The sequence below is a fragment of the Agelaius phoeniceus genome, chromosome 3 (genome assembly GCF_051311805.1).
Source record: "Agelaius phoeniceus isolate bAgePho1 chromosome 3, bAgePho1.hap1, whole genome shotgun sequence".
Lineage (NCBI taxonomy): Eukaryota > Metazoa > Chordata > Aves > Passeriformes > Icteridae > Agelaius > Agelaius phoeniceus.
In genome coordinates this window covers 73128756-73144113 of record NC_135267.1, presented here as the reverse complement: position 1 = coordinate 73144113, position 15358 = coordinate 73128756, and the positions used below count along the sequence as shown (strand labels likewise).

The 15358-nt window shown below is 48.8% G+C and overlaps 1 protein-coding gene across 1 annotated transcript; it reads right to left on the bottom strand.

The window, feature by feature from the left end:
* Positions 1 to 7281: 7281 nt before the first annotated feature.
* On the bottom strand, positions 7282 to 14757 carry RHOU (ras homolog family member U). The gene is made up of 3 exons (XM_054629224.2): positions 14131 to 14757; positions 13313 to 13371; positions 7282 to 10288 (listed from the first exon to the last, which is right to left on the bottom strand). Exons 1-3 carry the CDS (start codon positions 14453 to 14455, stop codon positions 9833 to 9835), a joined length of 840 nt encoding a protein of 279 aa, XP_054485199.2. The 5' UTR covers positions 14456 to 14757; the 3' UTR covers positions 7282 to 9832.
* Positions 14758 to 15358: the final 601 nt, after the last annotated feature.

Below are 15358 nucleotides of genomic sequence, written 5' to 3'. Positions count from 1 at the left end.
AGCATCCAGGGAAATTATCAATCTGGAATATTGCTCTTGGGAATAAAACTACCGTCCAGAATAGGAAAAGAGAAATGGAGGGAAAAAAGAGCAATGTCAAGCATAATGTCAATCCCCATTATGGGGATTTTATGGACAATATGTCCTGAGAACCTCTACTCTGGTCAACCTAGGGAGACAAAGCTGTTTGTAAACACCAGAATGTGCTATATTTTTGTCACTTTTATTCCCAGTCATCAGAAACAGAAGTGCCTGGGTGAGAAATAAAGAGTATTAGAGGAAAATGGATAGGAAGCTGTGCAGCAACTGCTGTCCTCCAGTGGAAACACACCTCTGACACCAATAGGTTGGACTACAGAGCAAATGGGGGTTGTGTTAAACCAGGGCCCTAGGAACTAGCACTTCCTAGCCTCAAACACCTTTTTACCCTGTTCATTACAGAAATGACAATGTCAGGACCCTGAAGAGCTCCAGCAGTCCCAGGGCACTGCTTGGTTGCAGCCCAGACCCTGCCCAGTGCCACTTGAATTTCTTCCACCACTCTCTCCTCTCTGGTGTTCTGCATCCAAAGCACAGGTCAATATTTCAAGCCTCATAAACTTTAAGACCCCAGCTGTATGGAAAAGTGACACAAAGGACCCATAAGAAAGCTGCTGGGACAAGTGGATTCACTTTGAACTGTGGCAGATCAATGAGGATCTGGGGCTGCTTCCTGGTCAGCCAGTCCTGGTTCACGCCACAAAACTTTACTGGCAAATGCAGCCTCCAGTCAGAACCACCTGGTTTCAATTAGGATGGATTTGTGGCACTTTAAAGGGGTTTAGTGACTGCTTTAGCTGACCCTTCAGATGAAGAACTCCAAAAATCTGGCCTGGATCCCTAACAATAACGGTGCTTATCAAGGCATCCTTCCATCATCAGGCTTTCCAACTGCCTCCTGTCTGTTATTTCTTATCAGTATTTTGATGGTTTTGCTCCCAAAAGCACTGAATGTAACAGTTGCTTCTCTGGATTCACAAAGGTAAAATGCCGGATCACATCCCTAGGCTGCTGTCTGGGGATCCTGACAGTAAGCTCCCAGTGCAAAAAGGGGAAGTTTCACCTCTTTAAAAATCAGGTTAGAATCCAACTTGCTGCTTTTGCATTTTTCTGCTAAAGGAGCAGCTATAATAATATCATTCTCCATTGTTTCCTGGCCTAGAGCAACAGTATATCAAGTGTCCCCACTCCCTGAAGTCAACAGCAGTTGTGTATTGCTGAAAATCTGGGATCGCAATCGCCCAGAAAATTAGGAATATTTTGAAATTACTGGGCCAAATCTGCTCTCTGGGTTGCCAGCATAAATGTCATATTCGCACAAGTGCCAAATTTATGATGGGAATATTTTCAATGTAATTTTTACAAAAGGTAATGAGTATCCATTCTAACTGGGCAAATGACATGTCATGCATAAAATATTTGTCCAACGAGTCAAAATAATTTTAAGTTATACTTTGAAGAAGGACATGAAGACCTCTTTCTCAAAGAACTTGAGCAGGAGAACATTATTTTGTACTGCTGCTCTGCCTCCCACCTCAGGCACCACAAAAAATTTGTGGCCTTTTAAAGGCAAAGTGCAACTGGAGATTAATGCAATCAGACTTGGAATAATGATAAAGGGACTTGATTTCCACAGGGTCAGTGATCAGTGAAACCATTGAACAATCCCTGGTGAGCTACCCACCAAAGTGGCAAAGAATTTTGTCACACCTGCAAGTCTTGGCCAAGGGTACTGGAGCCTCATAGTAGTGTGGTGCAGTAGGAAATTTTCACTATCTGTGTCCTCCTGATGGAGGGGATGATGCAGAAAGCAGTCATTTGACTTTCATATTTGTCAAGATCATAGATCCATTAAAATTCTGGATCAGAAGCATCCCTGGGCAGTTTCTCCTTGCTGATAGCCCTCTCAGAACATTTCCCATATGTTCACACAGAGGGTAGATACTACAATAAAGAGTAACATAATGGACCACATGGGCAATATGGTCTGTTGGGAAAGTGCCAGTCTGTCTTCTCTGAAAGGAAATGCTTCTGGAAAGCTGCTGCTGTTCTATGGGGTAAAGGTGTTTTTGGGGATAAGGGAGGTCTCAGGATGGCTGGATTTCCAGAACATTTTGGATAAGGTTCAACACCAAAACTTGTTGAAACACCACCAGTAAAATATTGGGCAGTACCAGGAAGAGTGCTGAAGAACAAAACATGGGATTATAGACTTTGCCTGCAGCTCTGCTCTCTGCCCTTCAGGAGTGGGATGGTGGGGCTAGGCTAGACCCAAAGGGACAGCAGAAAAAATAACTGAGAGGATGGAGAAACTCTTGTATCAGGAGATGTTATATAAAAGCTGTGACTCTTCAGCTGAGAAGGAAAAAAGCAAACACAGTGGTGGAGAGAAGGCAGTCAGTCGAGTCATTGTGACATTTTCATCTGACCACCTGCTTACCTGTAAACTGCTCTTCACCACCTCCTACAATGCTGGAGCTAGAGATGATGTGATGGAATGAACAGGGGCTCTGTTTTAAACAAATAAAAGTAAATATGTTTTTACATAATACTTCTCTACATCCAGAGGTGTGGGACCTCTGGGCTTGGCTGTTCTGGGCAACCACATGAGCAGCAACAGCCACATCTGTGAGGGAGAAGGCAAATCCATGAGTAACAGCTCCATGCAGATACTGAAAGGATAAGGGAGGGATGTACTCATGAATACCTCGTTCACTTGCAGGCTTGAGTCAGATGCTAGAAAATTGATTGATTTAAACTTTGGAATCCCGAGGTTTGGCATCACTTTGCATTTTCTGCTTAAATCCCTGCATATCTTCTCAGGTGTCTGCAGCTAGGTTTTGGCCTCCTTCTGGGTTACCCAGCCTAGATAAACATACATGCTGTTAAAGCTGTTTCCAGGAACTCCTTCCTCTCCCTGCAATCTCTTATCTCCCAGAGGAGATTGTCAGAGGGTACTTCAAAGCCCTTTGAAAATGGCCAGGGCTCTGCCTGTAGCCCAGCAGATACAGGCACCCTCACCCCCAGAAGTCAATAGCCGCCCCTGCATTCGGAGCAGCCTTATCACCACCACAACAGCCAGCAGCAGGAGAGACTTTACCCCTCACTATCACCGCCCAATCTTCTTCAGTCTTTGCTCTGCAGCACGCTGCCATCATCTCCCCAGATTCACCAGGGTGAGTTGTAGAAGATTACATGAAAACAGCAGAAAATAAAAGGAGTGGTTTTCCTCAGCCCTGAGGAACAGGGGAGCCTGAAGCCTGCTGAGCTTGTAATTAAAATGTGGAAAGGCCATGACAGAGCTCAAAAGATGGAAGAATGGGACACAGGCAGCAGAAAAATGCTGAGCACCAGGCTTTGGGCAATGTGAGGTTTTGAATTAAAAATAAGAAAATTGCCTAGAGGAATGCAGGGGAGGGGCGGCTGTGGAGGGAGAGCGTGATGGAGCAGGGGCTATAGTCCAAGCACTGCCCTCAGATAAATCTTGTCCAGCGTTCCTCTACTGTAAAACTATGAAGTGTAGCGAGGCAGAGGAGAATGGTACAGCTGTTTTATGGTGCTATTATCCCTGCTGAACCACGGAGGACCAAATGCCTGCCAGGACAAATGGCAGGACACCATGCATGCAGTTCTCACTCCATCAGCAACTTGAAAATGGAAATGCCAAACATAAAAGTCACATTTTCGCTTTGAACTTGTTTTTTGCTACTGTTAACAGGTATCTCAGGGGCTGGCATCACTGGAACAGGCTGCCCAGGGAAGTAGTGGAGTCACCATCACTGGAGTGATGTAAAAGATGTGCAGATATGGCACTTAGGGACATGGTTTAGTGGTAGATATGGCAGTGTTGGGTTAATGGTTAGACTTGATCTTAAAGGTCTTTTCCAGTCTAAGTGATTCTATGACTTAGAATCAGGTGGCCACAGAAAGCCCAGGGCACACACGTGGCCAGGGATGTTCCATCATGATAGGAAAAGTAGCACTAATTGGACAAAGACCATGCTTTATTCCATGTCATATTTATCCCATCTATATTAACCCAAATTGGCCACTGCTGCTAAAATTACGCTCCCAGAGAGAAGGGCTTTAGAAAATTTGAGTTACCTGAATGAGTTGTGGACCAGGAGTGAGAAACATAAGATATGTATGTGGGAGATTCATCCCAGGGGACCACAGAGACCAGCAAAAGTCTGAGCAGCAGGAGAGGATCAGTATTCCTCCCTCCCAGTGAAGCCAGAGGGAAAGTGCTACAGAGAGGCAATGTCATTATAAGTGTACCTGCAGTGCCAGAAGCTCAACAGGAATCCCTGCCTGAATCTTTTTAAGGCTGCAAAAAGTTTTACAGGTCTGCAACTCTGCTGACCTGGGTGAAATGATTCCTCCTTTGCCTCCAAATAATATCAGGATCCAACCAAAATGCACAGACCTAGGGAACAAGGGATACCTGGGGACACTCTCCAGCACTTGAGTCTGAATCGGTGTCTAACACAGGTCTCCTTCAGCCAGGAGAGCTCCTCAGATTGGAACAGTCTCTTGCGGATCACGCTTCCTTCTCTAGACACACTTCCCTTGCTGAATGAAAAACTGCTCCAAGCTGAGGTTTTATGCCTTTTTTCATACACATCACTGATCTATTCATCCTGTTAAAACTGTGGAGAAATAAATCAGCAGTGCTGAAGAATACTCTGCCTCAGATGGTAAAATTCATTGGATTACACAACTGCTTGCTCTCCAGGTTATACACAGAGGTCTGCACTAACTGGGTAATGAACAAGCCTCAACCATTATATTTTCCTGCTGGCTGCCAGCAATGTGGGAAGCTAAGGCTTCAGAAGGTCTCATTGGATCTTGGGGCCCTGCTGCTGGCCTGAAACCCATCCTGCTCTTTCAAAAACAACATTAAATAGACTGGGACAGTTAGGCTGATTGATGCCAGAGGTCCACCTCATCCCACATCCTGTCTCTAGTCAGCACAGATGCTTAAGGAGAGAATCTAAGAACCAAGCAAATGCTGAGTGATTTTTCCCTATTGTGTACAGTGATTTTTCCTCCCAGCTTCCAGCTATCCACAGCTTTGAGACTTCCCAAAGAAAAGGCTGTATTTTAATACCTAACAGCCCTCCTTGGGGCTGTTCATTTCCTCATGCATTACTCTAATTGCGCTTTTAATCTGCTTATGACTAAAGTAGGTAAAAGTAGTGTCTATCACTCCCCCTTGCCCTGGAGTCCCTTTGCCAGCTCTCCTGAGCTTTAGAATGTCTCACTCTTTCCTGAACAGTTGTTTTTCCTCTCTCCTCACCTTGTTCCATGCCAGGGCAACACTAAAGGCAGAAGTTAAGATCTCTTCTGTACAAACCCCTGAGCACATAAATTGCTAGAGCTCAGAAAGGTTGCTCAGTTGTAGGGGCACTCACATGCTTCAGCAAGGTTCAGTGTTTAAGGATGATACATATGAAAACATTAAGTCAGCTCCATGTGGTCATCCAAAAACCCTGTCTCCTGAAGCAGTGCCCCCCCTCTGTGGTCAGTAACTGGTGTCTAGAAAGAAAATAAAAAGCAAAGTAAGAGTGTGGTGAAGTGTCCTTACAGACACATTGCAAGGACAAACTGTCACATTTGTCAATGTCTCAGCTCTAGTCAACCTTCAGTCCTACCCTAGAAGCATCTCCAACCCACTAAACACTGGGGGGAAAATGGTGTAAGTGCCTTTTTTCTCCACTAACAATAAAAAAAAAAAGTGTATTTTGCCTAGCAGTTTAATTTCATATGAAAGTTCATCTCTTGGGAACTTGCATCTATCACAAACCATCAGCTATTATTTCAGCATTTCTGGGAAACCTTAAGTACAGTGGGCTTACTTCAGTATGCCCTTATCAGCCTCAGCTGTCAGCCCATCCAGTATCTGAAGCAGGGCAGCTGAGGAAGCCTTTTGATCACAGCAGCACACCCAGGCACAAAGTTACCCTGGGATGACCTGAACTGCCTTAGCCTCGTCCAGATGCCGGGATGCACAAGACAGCAGCCTGCTCAGCAGAAAATCAATGCCCCACAGGTAACAGAGGGGTTTTTGTGCCAGGATTTGGCAAGAGCAGGTTCTGGACTCTTAAGCTAGCACAGCCCCATCTACTGCAAAGTCAGCACACAAAGGTGGGGTGCCTTGGTCTCCAGCCAGCACACCCCGACTCCCCTCCCTGCAGCACAGGAACCCCATGGAAGCAATCTCTGAAGGCATCACCAAGGGCATTGGTGACTCAACACCAGTATCCCCAGAGAGGAGCCTGCTGGCAGGCTGGGCTCTCGGGCAGGGCCACAGTGTTGCAGGCACCACCAGGTGAACCAGCCTCCCAGCAGTGCCCAGCCTGGCACTTAACAGAGAAGACAAGGCTTTGTTCCAGTGAGGAATCAACCATGAGAAAGAGAAGCTGTGCATTGAACTCTACTTTGTGGACGTTGTGTGCATTCCCATGGTTGAAAATGCCTTGGCCTTATAACCCAAGAGAAAGGTGGCACAGGAGGGCAAGCTGGTATGCCACCCCCAGCATGCCTGCTCCTCTCAGCTCCCAGAAAAACAAACACAGTGGGCACAGTTTACAAACCTTGGTTGGTCCAGAGCAAAGCACCCTCTCTGGAGCAGTTTTGGAGCAGGACACTGGATCCATGGGAATGCCTGGAGGTCTAGATGCTGCTCCCCACTCAGCTAACACAATGGCACCAAAGGGTGGAAGGCTTCTGTGCCACAGCCATCCAGCTCCTGGGCACAAACTATCTCAAACCTCACTTGCCTTGGCCCTGGCATGAGGGACAGGACCCAGCAAGGAGTGGCAAGACCCATGGCGTCAAAATGGAGAAGGCTCTGCTGTTCCAAAAACACCCCCTGGCTCCCCCAGGACACACATGGCACAACATGCAGCAGGCAAAATGCCCCAGTTATGCTGTGCTCCTTGCCACTCACCCCACTTTCAGGGCCAGGCACTGGTGGCCTGAGCTTGTCCATGCCTACCAGGGCCACAGCAAGATGCTGTGCTGACAGGGAGACAGAAAGCTGGCCATTGTACCCTTCCCACCCAGCCCAGCCCCTGGGGATGGGGCAGTGCAGAAAAAGGCTGTATTTTCTGGGCAGAGGCCTTTTGCTGGGGCACTGGGAGCACAGTTCCAGTATTTTGCTAATTCTGGGTATTAGCCCAGTGCATGGCCAAGGGACTGCCCTCCAGCTTCCTTGAGCAGGCAGCAGAGGCAGACACATACACAGGTCAGAATTTATTTCCAAATACCTCATTTATATCATTCTCACATGAAATATTTCTTTTGGAATATAGCCTACACTTAGAAAACAGAAGAGAGTTTTTTTATAAGGCACATCAGATTATAGACTACATAGAGGCATCTCCCCCTCATTTATGCTTGTAAAATACTGGTAATTTTAAAAGTAAGATTTCTAAAACCTAGACCCTGTGTAGCCCCACGTAGAGCAGTATCCATAGAGTTATTAGACCTCAGTTTACACACACCTAGTAAAGGGCTATAACAAGTTGTATATAAATCACATCTTCAGAAACAGTCACAGCTGGCTACATTCAAAAGTAATGCTACTCCAGACTATGAAACAGGCTGCTTATAAAGTATAACCTACTGCTTCCAGTTCAGCATGATACCAAGCAGTATGATCTTGCAGAGGAAATTTTGTTATTTTTGTAAATGGAAGCTGCTCAGATTCAAGCCTGTTCCCTCCTCAAACCCACATTTTTGAGCGACTGAGACTGTTTTTTACAAGGAAGCCAAGCACCCAGGAGAAATCTGGCTTTGTTTTTCTCCAAGATGTTGGCATGACTGCATATCTGAAATCCTGTCAAAGCATTTGAGTAAAAAGTATAAAAGCTCAGATGTTAACTTCAGGACTAGTACACATTAAACCATTACCAACCAGATGCAACCAAGTCAAATGCATCCAATTTCTGTGCTATGGAAACTCTTTTTCCAGGCTCTTCCAGTGCAGAAGCCAAGATATTTTTATTGAATTAGGCCCCAGGTAAAGATTTCCATCCCATTTTCAAGTTTTCAGTGATGGAACGTTACCCATTCTACACTCATTCTTCTGTAGAGAAGGAAAAAATACAGTCTGTGGAGCCTATGCCAATAGCCCAGAATCCATTTACATAAAGTGTCATTTTCCTCAGTGGGCCAGGAGGTAAACTGTGGTCAGCTTTATCAACTCAAACAGCCACCACAGCTCTTTGTATCAGACATTGATTCCTTTCTGATGAAAAAAGGTTCTGGCCTTCTGTCACTACAGTTTAGTTTAAGAATAAGGAAAAGGTCACTTCAAGGCTAGGGCCAAAGGGAACAAAAAAGAAGTATAATTTGATCTTGAACTATCTAGAGGAGGGAAAAAAGTAATTGTGGCCATAAAAAAGGCAGACAGACAGCACAAACTAAATGTCCTCTGCAGAACAGGTTCAAATACTGATCCTTGCAGAGTCACATTATCATTCAGGGCTCTTGAACTCACTAGAACTGCAATTAGGCTTAGAGTTCAGTAGGAACCAGATTCAGTCAGAGAACAGGTCACACTCAGCTCTATGTTGATCCCTCAGCTACATTTTAGGCACATTTCAATTAATCTGTTGGACTGATCTGGGAAAAAAAAAAGAATTATCAGTTGTATTTTAGGGATGGCCTCAGACAATTTCACAACTATGAGCTTGGACAAGATTCAACCACAAGTGACTGTTGCCTTTAGAAGGGAAACATTAACTTGGTTGGAAACAGCATCACGAAGAGGATGCAGCAGCCTCAGTTTCTGGAGTCCAGTTTGTTATAAATCTCAATCTGCCTGATTCGTTATTTGTTTAGCAGCCTTAAAAGGTAAAATGGGGCATCCTGGAATTCTTGGCTGTAGACTTAAAACCAGATGCAGTTTATATGGTGCTGCACAGGTATTTGTTACATCGCTTAAAAAAAAATTAAAACCCCAACACAACAGTATTTACATTCCTTTGAGCTGAAATAGATGAACTGTCGTCATGTCTGCAAAAACACAGAGGAAATTGCCACTGCTCGAGGTAGCGAGTTAAAAGCTTGGTCATGTTTTTGGGCTTCCACTCGGCTTCCTGGGAAAGGCAGGGGAAGGAGGACAGAAAGGACTTTCAGAAAAAGTCAGGAGGTAACAAATGAGATGTCAGCTCCATAAGGGATTAGGTTCCCTCACCACAAGCTGAAGGTATACCCATGACCTTTTTAACCATGGCATTTGCGTATAGATTACACCTCTTGCATACCCTTTTAAAAGTGATCCCTAAGAGCACTGGCTTGGGAAGACACAAAGAGAGCAGGAGTGGGGTTTAAAGCTACAAATGTCAGTTAGGAGGCACAGTGTTATTTTTCCCTTTGATCGTCCATGTACAGAGCTCTACATTTCCACCATTGCTTGTGCGTTCCTCCTGCAAAGCCCTGGCAGTGAAGGCCTCTGTTGTGCTCCGCCCCATCACATACACCTTACAACAGAAGAAGTTGAATCCTTTGGACAAATCCTTCTATGCTCACAGACACATGGTGCTTTTTTTTTTTCCTTAACAAGAAGGTCTGGTCACAAAACTGGGTGCCAGACCTGATATATAGCAATTATTTAACTAAAGAATCCTTCTGCAATCCTCAAAAGGGCAACTGAGTCATCCAGTAGCAACATATACACATACATAAAGATCTACACTATACACTCAAGACGACACAAATTGAGATTTCAGCTAATATAGCCTCTATTGATTTCCTCAGAGCAGCACTCAGGTCCTTGCAGCCCCTATACAAAACAGCAGTATTTTTTCCACCAGGATTTGGAGAGGTTTTTCATCTTGTCTGGAGTCCTACATTTGGATTTCTTTGGTTGCTGCTGGGTATCCGAGTACTGAATGCCAGCCACGATGGCTGCATCAAAGACCTCCTTGAGGTTTTTCTGAGTCAAAGCGGAGCACTCGATGTAGGACGCGGCTTTTATTTCCTCAGCACAGAGCTTTGCAGCCTCCTCCGAGACTGGCTTTTCTTTGCACTTGTCCAGCTCGATGAGGACTTTGACATCCTCCCGGAGGTCTGACTGTGTCCCAACCAGGATAATGGGTGCCTTGGGGCAGTGGCAGCGAATTTCGGGAACCCACTTCTCACTCACGTTCTGGAAGGACGAAGGGCTCACCACGCTGAAGCACAGCAGGAAGATGTCCGTGTTGGTGTAGCACAGAGGCCTGAGCTTGTCGAATTCATCCTGCACAGAACAAAACTGCGTTAACACTCTCCAGAAAGAACAGCTCTAGCCTGCCCTGAGCCTTGGTGAAACTGAGGACCCCCTGCCACTGCCACCTTGACAAGCACCCCAAAATGAGCACCCAGACCACTCAGCAAGGTGTGACCCAAGCAGAAGCCACCTGTACCCTGCCTGATGTCTCATGGCTGCCAGCCAGCGGGCACCCTGCCACCATCAGGCACACAGGACAAAGGTGGTGGCTTCCCTACGTACCTGAGATTTTCCAGCTAATGCTGCAGGTTATTTCAAGTGCTTAAATATTTCCTCTGCTCTTTGTACACAGGCCCTGTGCCCTACTTCAGCAGAGAAGCAAAGCTGCAGGAGGTGGTTAGGGCACAGAAAGGCACAAACTGAAGAGGGAGAGAGCACTTTCTCCAGACCCACCTCTGCCAGGGTGAGTCAGTGAGTGGCTCTGAGGAGGAGCACCGTGTACCTCAAAGCTGTTCTGCTGACAGACCCGGGCAAGGGCAAAGCAGATATGCAGCAGCATGTGTACCTTTCTGGGTACCTTTCCTGGAGTCAGCTTTTAAACTGGTAACTACTTAGCAACATCCTCCAGGATATGGGAATAATTTCCCTGCCATTGTGCCCAGGGATTTAAATCTGATGGGAGCAATAATGACTTACAATGCGCAGGCTTAACATGCCAATGGCATAGAGTAAGAGCTTTACCTTTCCCTCCCACCCATGCCACATCAAACAAACTGCACACGGGCCTCCCAGCACTACCCTTCTGGGTTTTTGGTGGTTTTTTTTTCCTTTTAGTGCAAACTCCAGCAAAGCAAGGCCTTTTTGCAGCTTCAGGACGCAGCCACAAGAAAGTCAAACACCTCATGGTAACAAAGGTGTGCTGATCCTCAGGGAAGAATGCAGCTAGAAGCCAGGGTTACTCCAGGCAGGCTGCTTTTATGCTGACAGCAGGATAAAACCAGGGTAGCAGCCTGAACAGGTAGGATTTGCCTCAGCGGCAGTGACATTTAATTAAAATGGACCATGTTCTCAAATGCATGGAATTGAAAAGACACAGAAACATAAAGCTGAATATATCTCTCAGTTTACTGATGAAATGCGAGTTGAGTGTTAATTTTTGAGATGTGAAATTTTGCTTTAAAGCCTCTGGAGACCCAGGATATGCAGTTTAAAGCCCCCTGGAAGCCTCAGGAATCTTGTTCTGCTCAAATGAATTTTTTGCAGCAGTATCTCTGAGAGAGACAGACATTTATAAAACACCAGTCAAAAAAGTAAGATTCATCAGCTCTCTCGATTCTCAGATTGAGCCTCAGAGGAAATCAAGTTCTCACCACTCAGCTCAAGAAAAACCCCACATTTACTGAGAGATGCTGCTCTGACCAACAGGGCTGTTTGCAGAAAGGCACCTTGCTATGTAATTGCCTCTTCTTGCTACATGTGAAACCTCAAAAGGGCTTCAATGGGTTTGGAAGCCAACCCCAGATCTGATGGGTTTTTACTAAGATGAAACAGTTCCCTTTATATCCTAAGTACACTTCTGCCATTTCAATGGTAGGTACATGGCCTGCAGGTATTCTACACCTCTTCGGGCTAGTGATGCTGAAACAGAACTTCCCACTGCCTGGAGTGCTTTTTTTAGCTCCAGATTTCAGCAGCCATCTCCCAGCAGCAGTTCTATCAAAGTATCCAGCAAGGAATCTTTTACTCAGGACAATTTCTGTCAGTTTCGATAACCCCTTCATTTTAAAGGCAGTAACTTTACTCATTCCAGCTGCACTTGGGCCACCAGAGCAAACACCTTAACCATTAAGGGCAGGGAAGGCAAGGGGTGACAGGACCTGGTCATCCTTCCTGCAGCTTGCAGCTGCATTTCCACAGGCACTGCATGTCCACAGGCTGTCACCCGATGGCAATTTCACCTGCCATGCTCTGCATATGAACATGCACAGCCAAGACTGTTGCAGTACCACCCCATCTCTTCAGCAGGACACAAAATCATGGGACAGTTCTGCTGTTTGACTTCACATCACTACCTGCAGAAGGCTGTTTGTAGGATTTTAGCTCTGCTTTGTAGGGCACACTGCTGTCTACTACTGCATAGCCCTTAAAACCTCATTCCTAACTAGGGCACCCAGTTATTACTCATCTAAATAGGTTTGTATGCTAAGACCACTGAGATTTTTCAGCGTGGTTTTGGTGAAAGCATAGTCCTAGATCCACAAAGCTGCACAGGACTCTAACTCCCATTGCCTTCAAAGAGCAGTGAGGTAGCAAAATATTCTTGGCTACTTTTGGTTATCCAGCCTCAACCCCTGGCAAGTAGTGTTGCACACTGCTCAGGGTGGTACAAGCCTGGGTCTTCCAGAAAATCTGACGCAGCAGGACATGGGCTTTTTTATGTATCAGGCCAAGTAGGAGATGAGAGGCATCAGCTACCCTCATCCCTTCAGGTTGCAGATTACAGCAAACCTCAGCTTTGCAACAGCAGCACTTTCTAAGTGGGTGGGAATGGTGAATATGAAGCCTCCACGGACAACACCCAGTAGTACTTTTTTCTCCCTCCAGCTTCGGTCCCTTCAAAAACACAGTCTGTATCTCTGGACACCTACAGATGTGGTTGCTTTGCATGCATATATGCCAAACACCCTAATTCTTAAACCTGCAGTTATTTAGCAAAAATAAAGACAGTGACAACCGCTCAAAGAGAAAACCAGGTGGCCGTTGAATCCCCAATATGTTCAGCCTTTCCAGTCAGGCTAAACAGAGCTGCAGCTTGAGCCAGCAGAGCAGCAGCCTGTGCCCAGCCCCTATATGGAGAAACAGTACGTCCCCCACCCTTCAACCGACAGGCAGAGCAGTGAGTCAAGCAGCAGTGAAAATGACAGCAGATAATAACATGATCAAACACTGGGAATACTTTCAAATCCATGAAGTCATTTGCAGGACTACTTTGCGCAACAGCAACAACTTCTCCCCTCCCGCTGTCACTTAAATCAAGTAAGTGGCTCCACTGACCTGACCAGCTGTGTCACAGAGCTGAAGTCTCACCGGCTTCCCATCGACAGACACAACAGCTTTTGGAAAGAAAGAAGGGAGGCGGGGAGGGTGAATTCGACTTTACATGTTTTCCATTAAAGAAAAAAATTTAAAAAGGAAGATTTACCATCCCTCAGCTCTAATAGTCTTCAACTATTTTAGATTTAACAACTTAGCAGAGCTGGAAGGGAGTCCGTCGCTAACACAAGCAAGCCCTTCAGTGCTTTCCGATGAATTTTACTACAAGAGATGAGTTAGGCAGTGACTGCACAAGTCCTCCGCAGGGAGCGCGGAGAGCGAGCCCGGCAGTCTGGCATATTCTCCAGCTAGAGGGGTTCAGCTTTATTTCTCCATACACATTCAGCACGCCCGGGACACGAAAATCCCCCGCTGAACCGCAGAGAAACCCCTGCACTTCCCCTTTGTAAGGGCGAGACAAGGCGAGGATTTAAACCTGCCCTTTAGGCGCTTCCGATGTCCCCGAGAGCGCTAAGCTCTCCACCGGAGGGTTCCCAATTAAAGCCCGGCTCTGGCCGCGGGGCCGGGCATGACACCCGCTGCCAGCCTGGCTCCGTTACACCGGAGACAGGCCGGTGCTGCTGGCTGCGATGGCAGCCTGACAAGCTCGGTCCTGCTCCGTGGAGTCCTGCTCCCCGTAAATCCATAACGAAATCACCGAACCTGGACATCGCTCCCCCTCCGCGCACTGCAGCCACGGCCCCTGGAGCGGCACGCTCCGCAGGACGGCAGAACCCCCTCCCGCCGCCCCGGTGCCCGCGGCCGCCCCGGTCACTTACCGGAGAAGTTGTCGAAGGCGGTGGGGATGTACTCGGTGGGGTACCCGTTCGTGGTGTAGCTCACCACCAGGCTGGTCTTCCCCACCGCGCCGTCGCCCACCAGAACGCACTTGATGCTGCGCCGCGGCTCGGGCCCCGCTCCGGCCCCGGCTCCGGCCACGGCCCCGGACCCCGCCGCCCGGCAGCGGCCGCCCAGCGCCGCTCCCAGCGCCGCCGCCGCCCGCCCGCTGCGCACCCTGCGCGGGGGCACCGGCGGCACCTCGCAGCCGCCCGGCGGCACCGGCTTGCTGATGTATCCCGCCTCGCCCTCCTGCTGCGGCGGCATCCGCGCGGCCACGCAGATCCCCGCGGCCCGGGGGGCGGCGCGCTGCCCGGGGCCGCCGACCGGGGGGCGGCGAGGCGCGGCGGCGGAGGCGGCGGGCGAGCGGTGCGGGGCCCCGGCGGGCCGGCAGGAGCGGCGCGACCGCCGCGAAGCCAGCCCCGGCGGCGCTGGCGGTTCCCGGGCGCGGGCGGTGGCGGCGGCTCCCGGCGCGGCGGCGGCTCCCGGCGGCTCTGCTACCGCCGCGCCCCGCGCGCCAGAGTCCCGGCCGCCGGCCCCGCGCCGCCGCGTGACATCGCCGGCGCGGGGAGGAGCCGGCGCCGCGCGGTCCAGCCCGCCACGGCCGCCAGGCGGCGCCGCAGCGCCCCGCCCCGCACTCACCGACGGCCGCGCGCGGGCAGAGGGGGCGGGCCCCGCCGCGCGGCCGCGTCCCTCATTGGCCCGCTCGCCCCGCCGCGCAGCGCCATTGGCTGGGTCCGACGGAGGGGCGGCGCCGCCCGGCCCGTCGGGGCTCGCGGCCGGCCCTGCCCGCGGAGCCGCTGTGAGGGCCCGCCCGGCCCAGCCGCCAGCGCGCGGCTCGCTGAGGGGGGCGCGTCGCGCTCAGCAGGGCGGGAGGGCCCTGGAGTTTCCATGGGTGCTCTCGGCTTAATTGCCGTGGAAGCCGCTGAGTGGGCTCCCACCTGCACGCTTAGGGAGGGATAAACTGGGCTGTGTGCCATAGGAAAGGGGGTTCCTCATTTTCAATAATTTGGCCATGGAAAGTTTTGCAGTAAAACGCTGAAAATGAAAGGCTGATGAAATAGCCTGCCCCCGTTCTCAATTAGAAACGTTATTAACGCATTTCTTATAGGAACCTTAAAAGCACCATAAAAATATGAACCACACCACCTGGAGAATCTGGGGTGCCTC